Consider the following 10,042-nt stretch of genomic DNA (forward strand, 5'->3'; position numbering starts at 1 on the left):
GAAAAAACATAAGAGAAAGCAGTAATATTGAATGAGGCGTGGCAAGGTGGTCAACTTTACAGTCTGCATCCTCAGGCAAGGCAGTTTTAATACTATTGTTATAAAGTGTGAACCCCTTTATGATGAGAGGCATGAGGAACTTACAATTTAGTGACGGGATCCCTGATTTTATCCATGCAGACTGACCTCATTGCAGGACTGGGACCATAATTCCACAGATTATTCATACACCTGGAGTTGGAGAAAAGACTCTGGTTCATGGAATCTCTGGAGCTTCCAGAATGTTAATGTACTTACAAAAATGGGGCATGGATCAAGGAAGTTCTAATAAGGCAGAGTCTGATTTAGACACTCCTTCCTTCAGCCCTCAGCCTTCCTGAAAAGTCTTGCACACACTAATACCTCTTGTGCCTGTTCCTACTGATGTTGTTGGCAAAACTTATTTAAGGAGGTGCACTTTGGATCAAAAAACCCCTGAATCAGTCAAAGGTTTTGAGAAGATAGCAGAAACCAGCCATATCAACCCAGCAGCAGCAAGCTGTCCTAACATGACCTGTGATCAACAACCAAGTCTACAGATGACAGCATTCCTACAGGGTAAACACCACTGATAATGAGTACCTCTAGGTGCTTGTGAAACCTTGCTAAGTGGAGGGAAATATCCCTGAAGGAATCTTGCCGTGCTGGTAAAGGAAGCGTGTTTTTGTCAACAGAAATGGTGATGATGCTCAGGCTTGCTGCCCCTGCACACCCCAGCTGCCACAGCTCTTCGTACACATCATTCTGGCTCAAGGAGCTGCTCTAGCTCTATCAACATAAGGCTAACCTATATTGTGTAACTACCTATGCCAGACTTTCATTCCCTGAAGGTGTAGCTAAACATAACAACACTGTTTAGACAAGATCAAACATAAATGCCCTGTTGGTGGACTGCTGCACAGAGCTCAGCCACGTAAGGCAGAGAGGGTTGCCTAGGAGGGCACTGCAGCAAACACAAGCTGGAGCAGCTTAAAAGAGCTGCTCTCAGATCCGCAGATGAGTTTCTACAGGCCTAGCTCTGGCAGTGTATGTTATCACCTTCATTCCTCTGCCAGAGCCTTACCTCGAAGCAGAATCAGCACAAGAGAACATGTCTTTGGGCCTCAAGTGCTGCTGTTCACAGCTCAGAGCCATTTCTCAACCATGAGCTCGTTAATGCATTAGGGACTGGCTTCCACATCTCAGCAGCAGGTGCCTCCTCTGCCTCCAGAGAGGAATCCATCACAACAGGCTTCTCCACCTAGGCCAGTCTCCAACCACAACACAAAGCAGCACTATGGCGCAGATCACAAAGGTTATTCGCGTCCTCCTTTGAACCACTTCGTCATGATTTCTGGCTAGAAAAAAGAACTATAATGCTTATTTTTCTGCTGTTTCTCAATTGGACGATAATTTTACCATACAAGCAACTAGGCCCAGTCTCAGCAAACAGGATAAGAAGTCAAACTTCATCCCATCTCTTTCTTGACCCTCTTTAAGATACCTCAGGAAAAGTGAAATCCTCCTTGCATACAGTGAAATCCCAACTTGCATACAGAGGAATTGCTTCCAGTTAGATCTCTGAGACTCTCCAATGCTGCAGATCCAAATAAGCCACTTTGTCTCCATGGTAATTATTTATATGGAAGCTGTTGTTCTTCAGCCTCATCTACCCTTCCCCTTTTTCAAAAGAAGAATACTGAATTAACTTTGAATGCTGGTGTGAAAGTAGCACTAGCATGGCATAAGCAAGGCCCTGCTCTGACCAGATGGATTTGACAAGCTCCTCCAGACTCCAAAACCAGTTTCTTCAAGACCCCATTATTCAAATTCCTATTTCAAGTCAGACTGCTAACAGTCCTTGAAAAATAACCTCCCCCAAACCAGCTCCCAAACCCCAATCAATCATCACAGAGCAAGATCTCTGTAATTTCATTGCAAGTTTATAGTCTCAACACAATGCAGAAAAAGGGCACAATTGTGGTTCTACAGCTTGTTTGTTTAAAAAAAAAAACCCAAACACCTCAACACTCTGTCCCAGAGTCAGATACGACACCAACGCACTGGTAGGACAGCTATCCTTACGGAATTGTCCAAAGGAATTCATGGTACTACAGAAATTCTTCACTGTTCAAAAGGGTAACACTGCCACCTACCAGGGAAAACCAAAATACAGGAGCAGGTCACCACCTTCAAGGAAGCATTTCTCTGGCTATGAACAACAAAAGATAGAGACAACTGAAGTCACATTCTTCTGCCTTTCCGGTTGCATTGTTACCCAGAGGCTTGAGCTTGCTGGAGGGCATTTACTTGGAGACAGCATTCAATTACATCGTGACAGCTCATGTACATTGTATAAGCTGCCATGTATCAGGGACTACTCCAAACGCAGAGCATGATTTCAGACCCTATTCACTTAAACCAAGACTTAGTAATAACAGGGCCAGTGAACACATGCTGTGTGAGTTCTCTGACGGTTTCCTGTGTCCAGGAGGTGGATGTTCATGTCAGTCACTTCTTGGCAGGATGGCAGCTCAGATACCTGAACTACTATAAAGCACCCTACCCTGATGCTGCAGGACTGGCCACCTTACAGATCTCAGAAAGCATTTCTCTGCTTCCTGGTCATACCTACCTTAAAAAAAAAATAGACATGGTCTATTAATTAATACCCAAGTCTGAAAATGCACATAAAACTTAACACTGAACATAAAGGTTTGAGTCACCACATACCCACCCCAGCACCTTGTGCTCTGAAATCCAGAAAAGTGTCCAAGTGACATTTGTACTAAAGACTCCAAAACTGCACTGCAGCCCATCACCTGGACTATCCCCAGCCTGCTGAGATCACCCATAAATTCTTAGTCTATTCCTCAGTGTAAGACTGGACAGTATCACATGTTCCTACTACTGCTTGTAATTTTGAAAGAACAGGGCTAAACATGAGCCAGACACTTCTGCTGACAGGTACATGACTCAGGAGTGATCCCTCATCAGCACAAGAACAGAAAACTGCAGTTACTCAGTCAAGGTTCTTTCTTTAAACAGAACGTGTCATGCCTGCAGGCTGCGTGTCTCTGCTCATGTGCACCTGCAGAGAAATTCCTTTTCATGCTAGTAAAACATTTTTACAACAAGAAGTCTGGGACCAGACCTGTGATGAGGCAGCTGCACTACCTGCAAGCACCCTTTCTCTGTGGGACACATGAGACTGGGGAAGGATCTAGCTCCCCAAGCACTGCTCCTGCTGTAGCAGTTGGCTGGACAAGGAAAATGGAGACCAAGGCAACAGGCATCATTTCTGAATCTGGGCTACAGTGTTCTGCACATCACTAAGACTCTTCAGTACAAGCCAGAGCTGTGTCTGACACACAAGTGACAAACATCTTCAATGCAGATATTCTGCACAAATTCTTGAACTCTGTGTGCCATTACAAAGCTCTTTTGAGGCAACAAAAACAACCCCTTTAGTATTGCGGAGGAACTAGATGACAGTTTTCTCTCCTTAATGGCCATCAATAAAAAACCACTGAAGGAAGATACTAGATCAAATTGGCTACTGAACTGTGATAGCAGGAGAGCTCCAGCAGGCAGTCTTCATGGCCTTAGCCACAACACTTCTGCCTGAAACAAAGTGGTAGTAAAATGCTCCAACATACGATGCAATTATGAGTACATTGCATATACAACTAATAGTTGTTTAAAGAAAGCAACAGATGAGTAAAAATAGTCCTAGGAAGGTTCTACATTCTGAAGAAACCCTTGATCAATCCTGAGCACAATGAAAATCTTCAGAAGGAAAACACAGAAGTCACTGATGACGCTTTTTAATTTGATATGGTCATACTTTGTGTCAGAGTAACTTGTCAACAGAATAAGACAGAACTAGAGGACAGGCAAGTTTCATATTTACAGTCATTCGGAAGTAAGAGTGTCAAAGCCTATCTCAAATAGTGGTGACAGAAGCACAGGAACATACAGAGAATCATCTTTTTCCTTTTTTAGAACATTATTAGAATTTTATTACATTATCTTTCTAACTATTAAAAGAATCTGTTGCATTTTTTAGTGCCTGATTCTAATTCACCAACTCCTCAAAGTGATTTGCAATACAAAAAAAACAAAAGCCACTTTTTCTGTTTGTAAACAACAAAACCACCCACTTTTGTTATCCCAGACATTACTGGAGTGGCACAGCAGAATTCACACTAATGCTTTACTCTTTTACCATTAAATAAAAAAAATAGAGAAAAAACAAACAACAGTTGGGCAAAGGGGAAAAACAGACCAGGTCAGTGGAATCATTCAGTTGGATTCTGGATGACAATCAGGAAGTAGTCTTTATCTGGAGAAAAAAAGAAATAAATTACTCTTTCATTGCTGATATTTTTTCACAGCAACAGTAAAACTCAACATTTTCTGCATCTCCCTGGTATGCTGTGGGAACTATACAGTTCTGACATCATTCTCACTGAGCAAAATAGGCCTGGCATGTCAGATCACTTATTTTTGAGTCTTACAGAGAAAAGGCATCAGATTTAAGAACTGCATGCTCCCAAGGCAATTGAACTTAACTCAGCTTGTGCCTAGGAATTAATAGTAACTGGCATATGCAGTGATGAAATCAAAATCAGTGGTGCAAGATGGTGATTTCCTCTATCACACAGACAGACTGGTGGGCTGCAGTGACTGTAGCTACATTTTTGCTGGAGCAATGCTCCTTCCTCTCTCGTTTCCACATGAGGGACGAAAAAAGCCTGCTTCAGCATAAACGTTGGAGCCTGCCTTAACATCTGCCTGGCCAGTCTCTACAGAGCACCCTACTGCAACTGCAGTCTCCTCCTCTGCCTCCCATCAGCACAAGCCCACCACAGAGCCAGTGCAGCATGGAAGAGCAAAGCTGAGTTCCTGCCACATCAGTGAACTCATCGCTTCCCATTCTGTAATTTGATGAAATAAAAAAAGATGTCTCCTGAAAAAGAAAGCTTGCTGCTGATATAACTGTACAACTCCTGACTACATAAATGAGTTCAGAGTCGAGCGAATCCAGAGGAGGCCACAGAGGTGCTGTGAGTGCTGGAGCAGCTCTGCTCTGGAGAAAGGCTGAGAGAGCTGGGCTTGTTCAGCCTGAAGAACAGAAGGCTCCACAGAGACCTCAGAGCAGCTCCCAGTGCCTAAAGGGGCTACATGAAACCTGGAGGGGGGCTTTGGACAAGGGCCTGTAGGGACAGAACAAGGGGAATGGCTTTAACCTGACAGAGGGGAGACCGAGATTGGACATTAGGATGAAGCTCCTCCCTGTGAGGGTGCTGGCACTGGGTGCCCAGAGAAGCTGTGGCTGCCCCATCCCTGGCAGTGTTCAAGGCTGGGTTGGACAGGGCTTGGAGCAACCTGCTCTAGCGGAAGGTGTCCCTGCCCATGGCAGGGGGTTGGAACTGGTCCCTTTCAATCCAAACCATTCCAATTCTATGATTCTACAGCTACAGTATGCTCTATTACATTTCTCTGATCTGGAAAGATCTATTGGATTGCTTTGCTTTATCACTCAGTCTGCAGTGCTGAACTGAAACTGCTCCCAAAACATATTCCTTTACAACTCTTGTGTTGTAAAGGAAAGACACAAAGCATGAGAGGCTGCAACACGCTCTCAAAAACTATTTGACACTTTCTACTTTGATCAAGATGAACTAAGGAAATTTCCCACATTCAAACATGAAAAAAAGCAAACTTAGGTCAATGATAAGTTTCAACCTTGAAGAAAGCAGAACAGCTTCTTGGTAAAGAAGAGATTACACAATATGAACAGAGCAGCAGGCGGAACTTTTCTCTCAGGCTGACAGCATCAACCTCATGAGAAGAGAATTTTGCTGGATTCCCTGATGCCTCCTTTGTCCCTACTCACTTTTACCTGGTGCTACCATGATCTCATTTTTCTTGGAGCGAATCCTCAGGAAGGTGAGGTCATTCTGGGGGTCGATGTCTCGCACGGTGCTCCTCGCCTTCATGATGAAGCTGTGCATGAGGCCTGCGTACTGAATTGTTGTGGAGTTGTCCATAGTACTTTTGATAGGAATACCTGCAAGGAACAGGAGACAGGAAAGGTCAGTGACAAAACTCCAGACCTAACTCCACTCTGCGCATCACCAAGTCCAACTGGGGTGGCTATTTATCCTAGCAGATGTTGTCCCTACACCAGGGATTAGGAGTGGTCTTTCTAAAGGTTTAAAGGAAGAACTTGGACAGAAATAAGATGTGGAAAGGCTAAGATCTGGAACCACAGGTGTAAGTGAGAAGAACTATTTACCTCTAGTACAATCAGTGCTTTACTGTTGCTTTTTCATTTTTTTAAGAGATTTATAAATATAAATAAATAGTAACAAAAATAAATTCAGGGCGGGGGGGAGGGAAATACAAATGTTTCCATTTTTGTTCTCCTGACTGAGAAGTTATTTTCCCATCAGAAAGGCTCCTGAACCTCATAGTTAAATGATATTCAAGTAAGCTAGGCTGGCATCAGTGCTGACTGGAGCATCACCTGCTGCATCATACTGTTACAAAGCTGAGGCTCCAACATTTAACCATAAGAGTTGAGGCAGTCTTGCGAGGTCCCTGTGCACCAGTCAAGAGTGCAGACCCACTGTTTGGCCAGAGCTTTCCCTCCCTTACACTTCTGCCACCCATTAGACACGTTTTCCCACAATAAGCCAGCCAAAATTCAGCTCTCGTGTCAGAACAGTGCAGCAGCCAACTACCAAATTTCTGGCATGGCAGAAAGACTGCTGCAGGTGGATGTTCGAATAAGCACAGCTTCAGCCTGGACAGCACAATCCATCATTTGTGACCATGAAAAAGCAGTGAGCAGGGACACAAGCTGCATACAGGCATGCAATGATCTGATCTTCAATATATTCATATACAGAATCACAGGATCAGCTAGGTTGGAAAAGACCTTTAAGATCTTCAAGTCCAACCTCTACCCCAGTACTGCCAAGGCCACCACTAAACCATGTCCCTGAGGGCCTCATCTACATGGTTTGTGAACACTTCCTGGGACGGTGATTTCACTATCTGTCATATTTTCTAAGGATTATTTCTAGGAAATATTCAAATTAAATTGATAATCACACAATGTTAAGAAGTTGGGCTGCTCATGGTATATTCAGAGTGCTCTGGAGAAGTCTGTTCAGTTGGACCCTTAAATACCACCAAGCTTATGAGTCTCATGAGGCCACAAGCATCAGACAGCTCAAGTCCACCAAGACAGCAGCATTCTGGGCATGCACAGCAGCAAGAACGCAATGTCAGGAGCTCTTTTAGTGCTACTGATAAAGGCTTTGACAGAACAGTCTCAGACACTGGCATAACTCCAATATTTCTAAGCTTTTGCAAAATTTTTTAATGCATTTATTTCCTAAAATAATAAAAGTGAACTTGCAGAAAAGCAGAAATGAGAATCAATTTTTCTCTTGTAACCTAACTACTGTCTGCCTTTTGGTTATAGGTATATCTTTACTAAAGACAGAATGTAATCTAAACACAAATATAACAATCAGCAGCCCTTAAAAGCGAACATTTGGAACTAGCTGTACCTCAGCAAACCGAGACTGACACCGTACCTTCTGAGTTCACAACAATGATTCCCTGCACTCCCTTTTGGCTCTGAATTCGCTTCAGTGTTTCTTCCACCTCAGCCTGCAAACAGAGAAAGCACAAATCAAGAGAAGATTACAGCTGTTTGCCTTCCACCAAAGCTTTGTAATACTGTGCCTGAAAATAAAGCCACATAAAGATGATTCAGGCACATACCACCTACACTGTTCTACACAGCTAAGCACCTGCACTTTGGTACTACCTTTTCTGCATGCCCTTTTCAGTTGTTTTCCATCTTTGCTCTTCACTCTTCTGTGATTACAATATTGGGGAAATGTGGAACTCCCTCTAATCCTTCCCAACCCTCCTGCAACCTCCCACATCAGTTCCTTGCTGTAGGCTTGCAACAAGATGATTTGATTTGCTTAGTCAGACTGCTGCAATTTAGCTGTCAAACAAAAAAATCATGTATGAAAATATATATGGAATTTATGAAAAGTAGAAGATACATTCTGAGTGCAAGACTACCTTCCCTTTTATCAAATGAATGCTAAGAACAATCACAAATAAGAAAATGGGAAAAAACAATTAATAAATGCCACTTATATATACGTAATTATGATTTGTGTTGGAATATCTACATGATCATAGAATCACAGTGGTCTGGGTTGGAAGGGGCCTTAAAGCTCATCCAGTTCCAACCCCTGCCACTGGCAGGGACCCCTTCCACTAGAGCAGGTTGCTCCAAGCCCCTGTGTCCAACCTGGCCTTGAGCACTGCCAGGGATGGGGCAGCCACAGCTTCTCTGGGCACCCTGTGCCAGCGCCTCAGCACCCTCACAGGGAAGAGCTTCTGCCTAAGATATAAACCAAACCTCTTGGGAAAGCACCCACTAAACACGAACAGGGCCGCACCCGCGCGTTCCGAGGGCAGAACCCAAACCCGAACCCAACAGGGGTGATGGAGAGAAACCGGAAAGAGACCCAGCAGCTGCCCACCGCAGCGCAGCGCCTCGGCCGCGGCCGGACACTGCTCGCCCCAGTCGCCGACCCGGGCGGGGAAGCCCCGCTGGCCGGGCCGGTCCCAGGGCCGCTCCTCTCCGCCTCACGAACACGGCGTTTCCCCCTCTGAAGCAGCACTAGAGGCGCGGGTCCCGCGGCGCCACAGGGGCACCCCCACCCAGCCCCGTGCAGACCCGAGCAGCGCTGCCGCCGCCTCACCCACCATCTTGAGCCGCCACCGCCCCGTCACGGCCCCGCGCGCTGCGCGTGCGCCCGGCCCGGAAGCGCTTGTTAGGGCGGGTGTTCCTGAGGGACAGGTGGGGGGGGCATGGCGCGGGGCGGGGGGGTTGAGCGCGTGGTGTGAGCCCAACGGCTCTCCTCTCACATAACGGCAGTGGGCGGCAGGGGCTGATACACCTGGAGCTCTGTGTTATGTTTTGGTTCTCGCTATAAGGAAAACATGGGGATGGACGGGAGAGGGTTCAGAGAAGGGCCACGAAGATGCCCCAAGGACTGAGCAGTATGTGAGGAAAGCCTTCGGAAATGAAGGCTCAAGGCAGATGTTATTACCATATTGCAGTAGTTAAAGGGTGGCTATAAAGAAGACTCTCTTTATAAAAGGACTGCGTGAAAGACTAATGAGCACAAGTTAAACTTGGCGGGACAGAGAAAAAGAGGAAAACTTACCACACAAGAGACAGTCACCCATGGGAATAGGCTTCCCAGGGAAGTGTTGGGGTCCCCAGCAACGGACATGTTAAGACTGGGATGTGAAAAGTTCTGGGACATTTTGTCTGGCTTGTGCTTTCCACAGAAAAGTTGGACCAGGTGATCCTCAACATCATTTCCAACCCAGTACTGTGTGATTTCTGTGATTCCAGCCCTGCAGCTGCCAAGGGGTCGGTGCGAGCACCCTCGCCTTTGGTCCCTCGCCGGTGCCCAGCCCTGCCCGCAGCTGCAGAGAGCCTGAAAGAGCCGCTCTGCCAGGGCAGGGAGCCCATGCGGGGCGTTAGGGGTGCCCCAGCACCCAGTGGCAACAGTACCGGCCCCCTGCAGCCCCAGGAACCCAGAGCAGGTGGAAACCACTTGTCTGCCAACGCCATTTGTGTGTGCTCACAGCAAATACAAAGAGATCTTGGGTCAGAAGAAGATGAAGAAACGTATTTACAGAACAACAAACAACAACGTAAAACCTCAACAAAACAACTCTTCTAACAACAAACTACAACTACCCTGCTTTAAACTGCAACCTACAAACTGCACCTCTTCTACTAACTTCAAATCTTCTACAAAAAACCACTCTTCTACTAAAAACTGCAACTCCAAAACTAGAAAAGCTACAAATCTTCTGAAAAAACCAACAACTCTTCTTATTAAAGCATCTTCCTGCTCCGTGAAGATCCCCATCTCGGTCGTCCCTGGAAGCGAGCAGC

At 45.6% G+C, this 10,042-nt stretch overlaps 1 protein-coding gene across 2 annotated transcripts; it reads right to left on the bottom strand.

Moving 5' to 3' along the window:
- Positions 1 to 4,220: 4,220 nt before the first annotated feature.
- Positions 4,221 to 8,892, bottom strand: DYNLRB1 (dynein light chain roadblock-type 1). Of its 2 annotated transcripts, none has more exons than XM_080627957.1 (4): positions 8,833 to 8,892; positions 7,635 to 7,710; positions 5,927 to 6,094; positions 4,221 to 4,363 (listed from the first exon to the last, which is right to left on the bottom strand). In XM_080627957.1, the coding sequence occupies exons 1-4, from the start codon at positions 8,833 to 8,835 to the stop codon at positions 4,320 to 4,322; spliced, it is 291 nt and encodes a 96-aa protein (XP_080484083.1). In that variant the 5' UTR covers positions 8,836 to 8,892; the 3' UTR covers positions 4,221 to 4,319. The 2 variants fall into 2 exon arrangements, with proteins under 2 accessions (XP_080484083.1, XP_080484082.1); XM_080627956.1 differs by having other exon boundaries at positions 5,921 to 6,094.
- Positions 8,893 to 10,042: the final 1,150 nt, after the last annotated feature.

The sequence above is a fragment of the Psittacula echo genome (assembly GCF_963264785.1).
Source record: "Psittacula echo genome assembly, chromosome: 12".
Classification (NCBI taxonomy): domain Eukaryota; kingdom Metazoa; phylum Chordata; class Aves; order Psittaciformes; family Psittacidae; genus Psittacula; species Psittacula echo.